General features: G+C 34.6%; 1 protein-coding gene across 3 annotated transcripts; it reads left to right on the forward strand.

Annotated features, from left to right (window-relative positions):
* Positions 1-755: 755 nt before the first annotated feature.
* On the forward strand, positions 756-8,098 carry RHL2 (Spo11/DNA topoisomerase VI, subunit A protein). 3 transcript variants are annotated; one of them, XR_015201176.1, is made up of 3 exons: positions 756-2,080; positions 6,777-7,018; positions 7,751-8,098. XR_015201176.1 is itself a non-coding variant. In XM_086571023.1 (3 exons), exon 1 carries the CDS (start codon positions 808-810, stop codon positions 2,071-2,073), a length of 1,266 nt encoding a protein of 421 aa, XP_086427149.1. In that variant the 5' UTR covers positions 756-807; the 3' UTR covers positions 2,074-2,080; positions 6,977-7,018; positions 7,751-8,098. The 3 variants fall into 3 exon arrangements, 2 of the variants coding, with proteins under 2 accessions (XP_086427149.1, XP_086427148.1); XM_086571023.1 differs by having other exon boundaries at positions 6,977-7,018; XM_086571022.1 differs by lacking the exon at positions 6,777-7,018.
* Positions 8,099-14,880: the final 6,782 nt, after the last annotated feature.

Below are 14,880 nucleotides of genomic sequence, written 5' to 3' on the forward strand. Positions count from 1 at the left end.
TTTGATTATCGAACTTATTCAAACATAAGTACTTTTGTCGGATGTACCGCTGTAACAAATCTCACGGATATGCAGTTGATGGATGGATTAGTGAGTGTGTCGTCGTTCCATAAGCTTCAGTAGTGGCCCTTGTGAAACTTAAGTTGGAGTAAGTCGTATATACATTATAACGCCTGAAGCAGCCTGGTTCGGGTTCTCTTTCCCATTCAAAACTTGGAGCTACGTGGGAACCTGATGATACCAAGGCCCAAAATATCGATATCGATGAATATATCGGTATACCCAAAAACCGATATATATCAAATATATCGGATATTTCAGATATATTTATTTTTTTGGTAACCAGTCCAAACTATTTAAAATATCAGAAATATCGGATATATTGGAAATATAATATCGGAAATATCAAATTTATATTTTAAAATGGTCAAAAAATCAACTGATATATATCGATTATATCGGTGATATAAAATTTCATATCAGAAATTCCAATATATATCGGAAAAAAAAAAATTCTATATTCGGTGGATATATATCAAAAATATCAATATTAGTGTACCAAAATACCAATATATATCGGCGATATTTTGATCCATAGATGATACAACCTTACCTCTACTCTGATTTATACACTTATTAGATTCTTTGAGACTGACCACTTTTACTTATGCTCTGTCGATATTTAAAATTTCGGTTTCTAAGTTCCAACAGGAAATATCGAAATTTGAGAGCTATATATAACACAACCGCGATTAATACTGACATCTAGAATCAGCCAAGACCTAATAAACTCTCACTCTCGGTAAAATGGAGGACAAGAAGAAAAAGCGTCCCAGAATATCAGACGACGAAGAAACCCAATCCATAATCCCATTCAAAAAACGTCTAAAACCAGATCCAGAAATCCTCTCAATCCTCAAAACCCTCTCTCAATCCCTCCAATCCACATCCACTTCCAAACCTTTAACTCTATCAGACCTCGGTCTATCCTCCACGTGTCGCGAAGTAACAGACCTAGATCTCTCATCCGTACAACAAGAAATAGAAAAAATAGTTTTCCAGATTACAAAACAAATCCTCTCCGGTTCTGGCTTTTCCTTCGAAGTCCCTACACGTGGCAGTGCTAACCAACTCTACGTACCCGAACTCGACCGTATAGTTTTAAAATCCAAAAACTCCACTCGACCTTACGCTAACGTTTCTACTGTCCGTAAAACCGCAGTTACCACACGCATTTTACAATTGGTCCACCAACTTTGTACTAAGAGTATCCACGTCACCAAACGTGACTTGTTTTACACTGATGTGAAACTATTTCAAGATCAGTCTCAATCTGATGCTGTACTTGATGACGTGTCGTGTATGTTAGGGTGTACTAGATCGAGTCTTAATGTGATTGCTTCTGAAAAAGGTGTTGTTGTGGGGAGACTTATTTTTAGTGATAATGGTGATATAATTGATTGTACTAAAATGGGTATGGGTGGGAAAGCTATACCGCCTAATATTGACCGTGTTGGTGACATGCAGAGTGATGCATTGTTTATTTTGTTGGTGGAAAAGGACGCGGCTTATATGAGGTTAGCTGAGGATAGGTTTTATAATCGGTTTCCGTGTATTATTATTACAGCTAAGGGTCAGCCGGATGTGGCCACCCGTTTGTTTTTAAGGAAAATGAAGTTGGAGCTGAAGTTACCTGTACTTGCTTTAGTGGATAGTGATCCCTATGGGTTGAAAATATTGTCTGTTTATGGATGTGGGTCGAAGAATATGTCATATGATAGTGGGAATTTGACGACACCTGATATTAAGTGGTTGGGTGTGAGGCCGAGTGATTTGAATAAGTATAAGATACCGGAACAATGTAGGTTGCCGATGTCGGAGCAAGATATTAAAACGGGGAAAGATATGTTGGAAGAGGATTTTGTGAAGAAGAATCCTGGGTGGGTGGAGGAGTTGAGTCTGATGGTTAAGACGAAGCAAAAGGCTGAGATTCAGGCGTTGAGTACGTTTGGGTTTCAGTATTTGTCCGAGGTTTATTTGCCGCTTAAGTTGCAGCAGCAGGACTGGTTGTGATTTTCAGGTAATATTTTGATTGAGAATTCTGCCAATGTTGATTCATGTTTTAGTTTTTTGCGTCTGCAAGAATTTTGTTATTCAGAGTAATGCTTGAATGTTCATGTACTCTTTTAGTTCAATTAGAACTAATGGTGTACAATACTTTATCATTGTTGCATATGGCAGTTTTTGTTTTTGCGTATTGGATGTATGAAGAAAGATAGGCGAGGAGTGATTTTGTTTTGTTAGTTCATCCTATATTCCTATAAGATTTTAAATAGTGTAGTAGGGGTAGTTAAATTCATTTTCTTCCCACAGAAATCAAAGACTAAGGTCCTGACATAGAAAAACAATCTTTAGTTGGATAGAATGAATATCTGTTCTAACTTAGGGGGCGTTTGGCAACACCTCTAAAAGCCACTTTCTAGGAGGATATATGCCAAAAACTTATTTGGCATTCTCCTCAAGTCAAGAAATCATAAAGTTATAAAGACAAAAAAATAACTTTTTGAGAAGACTAAATGGCTTTTTATGTAGCCTATTTTTCTTGCTTTTTCTTTTGGGCTTTTGTATTTCTATTGTGCAAATTGGATCCACACTAAAGTGTTGTTGTCCACCCGGACCAAACCAACCATTCTGCCGCCACATTCAGGTCGCGGGTTCGATTTCATCTCCCAACATTATTTATTTTATTTTTTCCACACTAATGTTCAGTACATAAAAAATTAATTGTGCCTGCAGAGAGATTCGAACCCAGGTTCCGACGAATTAGTTGTTAGCTCCTTAACCGTAGCGCTCCAACAACTTAACTGTTAGTAGTTAGAGACTATAATTTTTATAATGTATAGTTTTAAAAGTGCTAATTAAGAAGCACTTTTGAACTGTATATGCAAGCTAAGGGGTCGTTTGTTTTTCTGAGCCTATGAATCTTTGAATCTTTGAATCTTTGAATGGCTCATCCTCGAATGCTAAATGCCGATTCTTTGAATTCTAAAAGCATGTTTGTTTTTTTGTTAGAATAACTTGGCTCTGAAGAAATTTGAATATAAATCATTCGGACAATTTTACTCATGCTATATATTTTAAACACTAACTTGATTTCTTGTTAAACAAAATATATATTATATTTGAGGAGAAGAGATGGATTATCGAAAAAAATAAATGATAAATAAATTTATTTAAAATATGTTTTCACAAATATATTTTAACGGTTTATTTTCATATTTTGTTTATTTTTAGAATATATATATGTAATTCTATTTTTAACAAAATGGATATCATTCACCCAAAAAAATGAAAAAAACTATGATGCCAACATCAAATTTTGAAAAACCTATTTTGAAGCCATAAAAGTGAAGGTAGGAAAGTAGATGGGTTCTTGAGATTGGGTTCTTAAGAAAGGGCAAGAAGGGACTTTTTTGTTTCAAATATTAGAATTCAAAGATTGAAAAGAATTTTTGGTCTTTGAATCTTTGAATGCTAAAAGTACCACTGAATGCTTAAACTACTTAAAAAAAACAAACAACTTTTGAGCCTCTGAATGCTTAAAACTTAAGTTTAAGAGGCTCTGAATGCTAAATTCAAAAAAAACAAACAACCCCTAAGTTTTAACTTATTGGATTTTCAGTTTCGCTTTTTGGGTTTAGAAATTGTGATTTGCCAAACGTGCTTATGGTTTACATTAAGGGGGCGTTTAGCAACTAAGCATAAACCAAAAGCTATCAAGCTACAAAGTCCTCTTTTGATTTTTCACTTAACGTAAAACATAATCACGTTTGGCAAATCACAATTTCTAAATCCAAAAATCTGAAATTAAAAACCCAATAAGTAAAAAGTTAGTTTGCATATATACTTCAAAAATGCTTCCTAATTAGCTCTTCTAAAACTATACGTTATAAAAAAAGTATAGTTTCTAACTACTAACAGTTAAATTGTTTGGGCGTAGTGATTGAGGAGTTAATAAGTTATTCACTGGGATTTGGGTTCGATTCCCTCTGCAGGCACTATGGGAAAAAAAGAAAACAAATAATGTCGGGGGATGGAATCGAACCAGTGACCTGAATGTAGCGGAGCGGGCTGGTTTGGTCCGGGTAGACAACAACACTTGAGCGTAGATCCATAAACACATAATTAATAATTGAACAGGAGAAATACAAAGCCCAAATGAAAAAAGCTAGAAATATGGACTACATGAAAAGCCATTTATAGTCTTCTCAAAAAGTTATTTTTTTGTCTTTATAGCTTTATGGTTTCTTTAGTTTAGGAGAATGCCAAACGAGCTTTTAGCTTACATCCTCCTAGAAAGACACAAAGTGGCTTTTGGAGGTGTTGCCAAACGCCCCCTTAATGTTATGTGTAGTTATAACCTGTAGTTATTGAACAATCCAACCTGTGAAGTTGGACATTTAAGTGTCACTTCAGTGCAGTACTGAATGTATTTTTGCAGACTTACCATTTCAGTTCTCATAACCTCGTTTCTTTTTATTATAAAAACAGCTCTAATCTAATTTAACGAGAAGTATTAAACCCATTCGGCATTCACGATACAAATTGTATTTTTTGTACTTAAATAAAAGTAGCAGTCTTTAATTAGTTTATATGGAATTGAACTCTTACAATGTTAAGGTCTTGAGGAAGTTACTAGATTTAGATTTTTAGGAGGATAGGCGGTTAGAGGAGAACCCTATGTTCTTGATGTTCCTGAGACTCAATGCCATCTATGTCTCTAAGAACCACCTGCTTGTGACATTTTGGTTGGAATTTGGTCATTGTCGTTGCCATGGCAAATGGGGATATCACCAGTGTTGTAGGGCAGGCTATTCCTTCTGTGTGCCCAAGTGAAGATGGTCGGATGTGGCTATTAGTAAGAATGGGGCAAGTAATGCTTTGATGTGCATGTTCTCTTTTACTTCAATTAGGATGAAAGTTTTACGATACTTTATCAGTGTTGCATATGGTAGTTTTCGTTTTTGTGGTTTGCATGTAGGAAGAAAGAAAGGCGAGGAGGGATTTTTGTTTTGTAGGGTCATTGTATGAAACACTAATAGTGTAGTGGTAGTTAAACTTGTTTACTTGGGATATGCTAAGAAAAGACATAGTAGAACTCCGCACAAAAAAAAATTCTCTTTAGCTCAATGGATTTGTTACGTGTTCTATCTAGAGGTTAGGTATAGTTATTGCCTGTAGTTTTTAATCACTCCAAAGTCTGAAGTTGGACATTATATGTAATGGTGAAGTTTTTACACTTCAGAAGGAATTGACGTTTGATATTTGATTGTTGGTGGTAATCAAAACTTCTCATGATATGGTTCTGGTGAAACCATTAGGTGTCACCCTCAGTGAAGTTTTATTTACGCATAACTTCCTTTTTAATTATTAAACCTCGCTTTTTTTTTTCTTATATCTAGAAGTATTGAAACTCATGCGGGCTAGGGTTTACTCCTTGGGGCTAGGTTTAATTTTCTCCATGGGCTACGTTTTTAACATGTAGGTCTGTACTCTGTAAGATAAAGTATGTTTCGTTGTCTCATTACTCATACATCGTTAGGATTGTATCTCTTATTAATATCTCTCACAAAAGAGTAATATTAAATTGACATCTGAACTGAATTCTTTCTTTGGTTATGCTGGTAGTATTATATTAGGAGTTTGAAAACTCGTCTTCTCCAGTTTTTTTCTTTTTTTTTTTTGTTATTATTACATTTACTGGTTAGGTATTACTAAAAACGGCTGTACTTTGTTTTATTGCATCCTTGTCACAATTTTTAGTAGCGCAAACTCAAGAGGTGCAAGGAAATACAATTTTTGGCATCTCTTGTTAGTGAGATAAATCTAGTGAATATGGGTTCATGAGGTAAGTCTTTGAGCACCTGTGGTTTGGAGTAGTATTTCCATATTTGATTGTTTGCTTGCTTGCTGAAGTTTCATCCATGGATGTCTTTGGTCATTGTTGGTACACGGGGATGGATTTAAATGTGGTGCTAGTGGTGATTGTATCTTTGTGTTGATGTTAGAGGTTTGATGTTCTGGTGGCAGCATTATATGTTTGATAAAACACTGCATAGAGGAAGAAAAGCACATCCAGAGGGGGATAACTCTTACAAAGTTAATCTGAACTCTTGTAGGCGTGTCATACTTACGGCGGTGGTGTGTGTGTGTGGGGGGGAAGGGGTGGTTTGTATGTCACTTACTTTTTCTCTAAGTTACATTGACACAGACACGTGTGTCTGTATCTGACAGGGCGAATATAAAAAAAATGAGGTATGTGTCCGACACAAACACGAGGATACGTTTCCGACACTGATTATTTTTGAAATATGGCGTGTCCATGTAACAACTTTTTCTCCATCGGGCAGTTTTTTGATATGGTAGGGGTGCAATTTTATTTCATTGTCTGACACTGTACTTGTGATGTTCTCCTCAGTATCCGTACTTAATGTGTTTTCCACTTTTTCTAATAAAGTCTACGTATCTAAAAGGAAAAAGGTCTGTAAGATACAGTACGTCATTAGGATTGTATATCTCGCAAAAGAATAATTGTATTTAAATATTAAATTACTAATTTAAATGAGTTCAATTTGCTATGCCGGTAGTATTGTATGTTAGGAGCTTGAAAACTTGTCTCTTCCATTTTTTTTTTTTCCGGGAACATATATTTGTTTGGTATTACTTAAAACGATTTTACATTGTTCCTTTGCATCCTTGTTTACAATTTGTTGTAGCTTAACATCAAGAGGTGCAAGGAAGTATATAAGAAAAACATTGTTACACATGGGTTCTGCAAGGAAATCTTCTGCTCTGTTTCACAGTGCCTGAAGCTACCTGATTGTTACAATACCATGGTGGGGGTTCTCTGTCCCATTTAAAACTTGGACAGCTCTGTATGAGTCTGCTGCAATTTTACCTCTCCTCCGATTTACAGGCATAACTTCTTTCAGACCAGACTCATGGCCTTAAGCTCCTGGTACAGCACTGACTTGGAATTATAGTTAGACTTGCATGCCTATTTTACTTGTAAATACTGATCATACTTCCATACTCATCTTGGCCAACTGATATGTCTGTATTTAATGTGATCTCACCTTCGTTTAGCCTGGACCAAGTGCGTTGGTGTGAAATGTTTGTACTGCACATACCAGCTTTGTCAATTTCACCCTTGTTGCTATGCGTCCTTTAAATATTTTAGTTTAGTTTGTAGTTATATATATATATATATATATATATAGTCAGTTAGTTAGTTAGTTTAGTGATCATTCTTTACTTGACTATAACTGCATTTCGTTGTTTATGCTTGAATTTCGTAGAGTTTCTATCCCCTCATATCACGTTTATTGTAACACACATGAAGACTTTGAGACCTTCAGCAACATTGGAAGGTTTCTTGCGACTTCTTAGTATGCTATACCATTCTTGTATTATATTTGGTGACATTTGCATCTCTATCAGTTGAATCCCCCAAACAGGAATGACTGTATGATGAGGCTTGTCCAGCCTAACTTGCAAACTGTTCTCACTTGTGCATATGAGAACTGGGTTCATTGGGAGGGGGATGGTGATGAGCTCACCATCGACTCTTCTTTACCTGCTCTCTTAGAAGAAGAATGGATCCCACCACCTCCTGGCTGGGAAAAAGTTAATTTTGCTGCTATTATTGTGAAACGAAAAAAAAATATGCTTATTTGGTTGTGGTTCTCAGGGAATTCGATGGCATGGTGATGATAGCACAACGCTGATGGTTCCGGTGCAGAGCCCAATGGCAGCAAACATTTTAGGACCAGAATTAGCTTTTCAGGTGGCTAAACGGCAGTAGCATAGAAGTATCATTGTAGCAGGGTATGCAAGGGGTAATCAACAGTTTTAAGATTAAAAAATAGTGCAGTAGAATGGAGGATCAGATCAGTATTGGACAATAACTTTGTCAGCGTTTACTATTTTAAATGTTAATGAATGTACTTTCACTAATAGTAAGAAACTAAGAACTACAATTTATGAAGGGTGTAATGACCCTGAATTTCATGTAAGGTCAATCGGATCACTTTACAAATTGGTTCAGCGCTACTACAAAGAAAGGGAGGGGGTTCTAGGGACATATCTTATAAAAACACATTTTATAAAAACACGATAACAAACTCAAAATCGTTGGGGAATTTATAAGGTTATTAGACTTTTTTTTTTATAGATATGATATCCTAACTATTCTAAACATTAATAAAAAAAATTAAAAATTTCTAAACTAGCTAAATATTTATAATATAAAAAATGGTGAAAACGAGGGAGATTATATCTATAAGAAATTAGCCTAATCTAAAACTCATAAATACTCTCTTGTGTGTGTTTTTGTGTTTTTATAAGATGTCCCTAGAACCCTTCCCATAAAGAAAATTATGTGTTGGCTGTTGGTAGGATTGGTGAATAATTGTGTTGTAATTGTTATTTTTGTTTTTGGTTAATATTTTGTTTTGGGATGCGGTATACCTTACAATGGACATACCTGGCTTGATGCAAGTTAATTATTATAAACTTGGGAGCTCCTTTATTATCGCTCTATCGTTTGTTTCTTGTACCTTAGCAATTGCAGGTATAGTAGATGAGCTTGGTTGGTACTTGCCACCTCCTGCTTGCATCCAAAGGAGGAGCTTCCATACTCCATACAGTGAATGGTTTACACGAGTATTGAGGTATAAACAAGAGAGAATGAAGAATAGTTCGGCTCCTGGAGAGGGTGCAGTCTCACAAAGCATACAATTCAATTTCCATTCAAAAACTTTCATTCCTTTCACAAGAACGTTTCATTCAAAAACCTTAACCCATACAACTAATCATAATTTATTTAAAAGAAACTTGAAATATACTTGATATATAAAGTCTCAGCCGGTTCAATTCTTAAAGTGCGCATAATGATATTTCTCAGTTAACATTTTACTACGTAAAGAACAGGTGCTATGGTGCTGTGAGAATGTCTTGCAGGCCATATGATGTCTCATAATTGAGTTTCAGGCAGTGGAGGTGCAGCACATCTACAGAGAGGGTAACAGAGCAACTGATATATAGCTCGAATGTGTAACATGAGTGATCAACGTTTAATGTATAGCATGCCTCTACTAGATGAAAAATTGACTGTAATAGTTAGTGAGGATGCAAGAGGAGATCGAAATGTATCAAAGAATTAAGATCAATGCAGGTTGGGTCTGCCTAATTCCTTAAAAAAAAAAAAAAAAAAAAACAGGTGCTAACTAGCAAAGTTGCTAAAATCTTTGGGTGATGATACCAGAAGTCTGGGGCTCGAACCCCGCCAACATCAAAGAGTTACTGATCTCATTTAAAATAGGCTTGGCAATAAAAAAAAAACCACTTGCTGTGGGATCAGCCCCTTCTGGTGAAGCTTAATTCTGTTGTCTTAAGTAAAAGGTACTGCACAGGTGAACTACTTCTGGTATGTTAAGTGATTATTTCTAGTATGTTAAGTGATGAGGCATGTATTTCTTGTAACACTTAATTACATCAATCATTTACATTGCTTTAACTTTATATTAAATTTGGACAAGTCATGATAAAACACGAATTACCGAATTATTTAAAAATTCATTTAAAAAAACTTTTATATAAAAATTTTTTTAAAAAAATCTTGTAATGATGAGTAGCATGAAAAAATATAAATATGAAACAAAAAATAGAAGCGAAAAGAGATATGAGATTGACCATGACTTAAAAGCTTTTATATATCTATGAAATGCATTCTTTTTTCTTTTTGCAAATCAAATGATCGAGTAAACTAACATAAAGACATGAATGTGTTGCTTCTAATTCTTATTTTCCTATACAATTTACAAATCTATATTCTAAAAGAGATGTAAATATAGAAGAAAGAGAAATATTGAGAAATATATATTATAAAATTAGTGGAACATTATAATTAGTATAACATTTTACTCTAATTATATATTTGTAATATATAGTTATAAAATAAGCTAGTAGAACATTATAAGTAGAACATTTTACTCTAATTATATATTTGTGATATATAGTTTATAAGCTACTAGAACATTATAAGTAGAACATTTTACTCTAATCATAATATATAAGTAGAACATTATAATATATAGTTAGAATAAAATTATAATAAGTTGAGTAAAATTAGTGGAACATTTTAATTATATTGACAAATATATATATTATACTTTCTCTTTAAGTGTACCAATTTTTTGAAATCCGGATTTTTATTTTAAACCATTTAATACTCGTATAAAATATATTACGTATTATTAACATATTGCAAATTTTTGACAGAATGTTTCTAACATGTAAACGAATGAAACTCGAATTATTCCCGTACCGAATAATTCCTGTATTCCGAATTGCTAACAAGGGGTGCAGATGTGTTTGATGGGGGAGAGGTGGTGCCACTCCTGCGACCACTATGACTACAATGTCTACCTTCTTGCTGGCACAGAGAGTACTAACAAGAGAACCAAAGAAAACTTGTTTGAATCAACGCAATATAAGGGGTATTTATAGGCGCCACATTTTTCAACGGTACATTTTTTTTTCATAAAGCAATGGTACTTGTTAGCTTAGTGCAAGTCATTCTCAGAACATGAAAACTACCTTAATGCAAGAAACAGGTGGTGCCCCACATAAGACTATTGTAGCATGAGTGCATTTATAGGGTTATAGGCGCCAAGTTTTCAATAGTACTAGCAATTGTGAAAATAATGAAACAAAAACACTAAGGGGTTAATTAGTATTTATCCCAGATTGATATGGTCAACCCAATTTTTTTTTTTTTTTTTTTTTTTTTTTTTTTTTTTTTTTTTTTTTTTTTTTTTTGCTCACAACCTAGTATAATTACTTAAGATTGCATTTGTTTAGTGGCAAATGGTGGTGGAAAATTTTATTTTTCCACTAGATGCACCATTTGCTAGTGTTTGGGTGCATTTAAGGACACTGGCAAACACTATTCTCTATTTGTCAGCAAACGAAATTTTCCCACTAGAAGTGGGAAAATAGAATCCACCTCCCCCCTAATTAAACTCTTTTGCCAATAGAAATTTTCCCACTAGGGCAAGAATAATTTGCCACTACTGGTCTTCAAATTCACTAATCTCTCTCTCTCTCTCTCTCTCTCTCTCTCTCTCTCTCTCAGTATCATCTTTGCTTGAGGACAAGCAAAATGCTGTTTGGGGGTGGTGTGATAAGCACCCAAAAGTGTAGTTTAAACCCCTTAATAGTATTCTATTTAGGCAAATTATGTTTATAATAAATAAGAGTTAGTAATGTTTACGTGTTTTTGTGTATTTCAGGTTTTGAAGCTGTTTATGTGCTTAAATATGTCATTTTGCATGGAAAACGAATCAAGATGATTGCTAGAAGAGTTCTATGTTTAAAGCCCAAGAATCAAGAAGAAAAATCATTTTCAAGCCTAGTCAAAGTCAATTCGGGTAGAAAAAGGGCGAAAAGCCATCAGAACTTCAAATTGGCGTATCTTTGGACTTAGACCTCGAAATTGGGCCTACTTTATGTCAAAACGACTGGCTCGGAATAAAATTTCCAATGGACCTAGTCTTGCCCCAATCACAGCTGTAAAAGGTGGATGAAAAGGGTCCTGAAGTAATTTCCAGCAGCTGTGGCCTCTTTAAACTTAACCTAATGGACTTTGGGTTCACCCAAAGTCCCCCTTTGTGGCCCATGTACGAAAATGTAACCCTAACCTTCTCCTATATAAAGAGGGCTAAGGCTAAACAAAACTTGGCTACTCCCTCTTTAGTTTATATTATTTTAGGTCTCTCTCTCCCTTTCTTTAGTATATTTTAGTTTAGGTTTAGAAGTAGTTTTATTTTTGTAGCCTCTATTAGAAACCTTCAATAAAAGCTTAGTTTATTCAATTCTTCTCTTTACTTTAATGTCTTATTATTATTATTTTAGTATGATTCCGATGACACAATGTTAAACCTCCATTAGAGGGGGTTTATGAATCCGCGTGAGGATGACTGTTAGTAGTTTGGTTGTTGTTTAGAATAGAGTTTCAAGTTTGATTCTCATGGTTGTTTAGAGATAAAAAAAAAACATAAAAGTTGAACTAGAGTTTAGAGCCACCATCAAAGAGATTTGTGGTGGAGCTAAACTCTCATGCTAGTGAAGCTTTGATTCGAGACAACTTGGTGTTCACTAGCTAGGGATCAAGAAATCAATTCAATGACTACGCTAATAGCCAATTGAATCGTGTGGTGGATTGCCCCTCTCTAATCCTTTTTAACATTATATCTACTGTTTTAGCACTTAGCTCTACTATTTTCATCTCATATTACTCTTATGATTAGTTAATAGTAGTCTATTCTAGCTAGATTCGTTTACAATTACGTGCTAGCAAGAGTGGAGAACACGATTACTCCTCTATATCAACATGTATTGAGAGTATTATTATATTATTGATATGCATGATTTAGTACTATTTTTACACTATTAAATCTTACTTATCAACCACCACAATCGTCTAAGTCTTCATCTATCTCGGCTTTTGTAACAGCTAGAGATAACCCTTGCTCTAGTAATTAATAGTTTAGTCACTACCTTTCAAATATTGACTTTCCCAACCAACACTTCACTCCTAATTGAAAGCCTAGTAAGTTATTTGATATCGTCCAAAGTAATTGTCATTTCTCCAAACGGGAGATGGAAGTTGTTTGTCTCACAATGCCACCTCTCAAAGAAAGCACAAAGAACGATTTTGTTAACATACATATATGTGTGCAACAAAGGGGAAAAGCCTGAATCTTTAACCTTTTGCCAAAATGTTGCTCATTTTTCCTCCATAACCGATGCCAACATGTTTGTTCTGTGTTGGTGAGTTTTCAAAACTCCGCGCTCATGCAAAACACATATTGCCTCATTATAACAAACACAAACGAGTTATATATATAATAAAACAAACATATTATTGCATAAGTACCACACCTTTTCCAACCAAACAAGGAAAGATACATGCTTGTAATACTACCTCAAAACAGAATCTCTACCATCTGTCATTGTCGTTAGGCCTCCAGGGAATTGACCTTCTTTGGGATATTCTTCTCTTAGATCGGGACCTTTGGCTATCCTTCTTCATCTTTTTCAAAGAAAGTATAAGAACTTAATTAGTTAGACTCTTCGTGAGGGTTTATAGAAGTGCTTTCTTCCAAATTTTCTTCTTCTGAAACACTTGGACTTTCTTCTTCAATTACATTCTTACCTTGCTTTCTTCGATTGGGGTCTTTACGGAAAGAAGCAGTCTTAGATTACTTGTAGGCTCTTGACAACTTTGCATTGCACTTATGAAGCCTTTGCACCTCTAGTTTTAGAGGCATCATATCACTACCAAAACCATGCAAACATGTTTTATTTTTTAACAAAATTGAAATGATAAGTGATAATAGTAAAAATGATAGTTTTCCTTATGAATAAAGCGATGAAACTCTAAACGCAAGTAAAACTAAAAATTGAACTTGTACTAGATTTATCAAAGATTTCTACTCTCGATACTATTGAAGTAGAGTTGGACTAGAAGATTCGTTCCACTCCTAGTTCTTAGCATTCAAGTTTCCTACGACTATCAATCCTACCAAAGTTAATAAGAGAATTACGAATTATACTACGAAATGCTGTTGAATACTAAGGTTTTAATCTAGAATAAGAATTAGGGGGGAATTGAATCCACCTTGAATCCAACTTAAGAAACTAGCATAGATTGTTGTAATCCAATTATTACGTTCTTACGGTGAGAATTAGTCGTTCTAATCCCTAATTATACATGACATCTCTATCAATTCATAACTAGCATGTGAGGATGTCCACCCATTCTCATGGCGAATCAACGACCTTCTAGAGTGGAAGAGATTCTTACAACTATTCTACGCTAACAAAATCAAGTTTTCATCAAGGCTTCATCAAACCCCTCTACTGGAGGTTTAGCCTCGATTCATCAAACTATCATTTCCAAATGAAATTGAATAAGACATAACATAAATATTCTAACTTTATTAATGTAAAGATTCTAATCAATAATTCAAAACTAAATTAAACAACTAAGAAATGAATAACAACTAATAACTGAATTTAGATCTAAGTACTTCAATAAGTCAAAACCGAAATTATCAAGACTAACTATTTTATTTAATCCAATGAATAATAACAATCATTCAATAATCTAAATTAAAATAAGGAATGAAAACTAATTAATAAACTAATTAAAATTCTCAAAACTAGATCTAGAACTAAGGTTTAATGGCTACTCTAATGGCTACTTTCTAACCTAAGCTAATTGATACTTAAGAGCTAAGTCTTGTGTGTGGAAATGGAGGAGACCAGATCCATATTTTCGTGCATGGGTTGAGAGTCCATGTTTTGGGCTGGAAAATTGAGCCCAATGCCCAATTTCTTCAGTCCACAGGGCCCTTTTCAGCTGGCTTCGACTTCAATAAGCTTTTCGTCCACTTATGCTCTTCTGATTGGGTCAAGGTTTGAACCATTGGAAATCTCTTTCCGAGCCGGTCGTTTTGACATAAGGTACGCCCAATTCCGAAGCCTGAGTCCAAAGATATGATCTTCGGAAGTTCTCACGACTTTTTTGTCTTTCGCCTGCCGTCTTGGCCTTTAATCCCAGAACTTCTTAGCAACCAACCCTTTGCTCCTTTATATCGCCAAAGTGGCACATTTCTGCACATAATTAACTTTAATGCCTGAAATACATAAAAGCACGTAATTAGCATTAACTCTTATTTATTACTCGCATAATTGGTCTAAAAGTATTATTGTTAAGGGGTTAAAACTACAGTTTTGGGCTCTTATCAAACC

Source organism: Coptis chinensis, chromosome 7 (assembly GCF_015680905.1).
Source record: "Coptis chinensis isolate HL-2020 chromosome 7, ASM1568090v1, whole genome shotgun sequence".
Classification (NCBI taxonomy): domain Eukaryota; kingdom Viridiplantae; phylum Streptophyta; class Magnoliopsida; order Ranunculales; family Ranunculaceae; genus Coptis; species Coptis chinensis.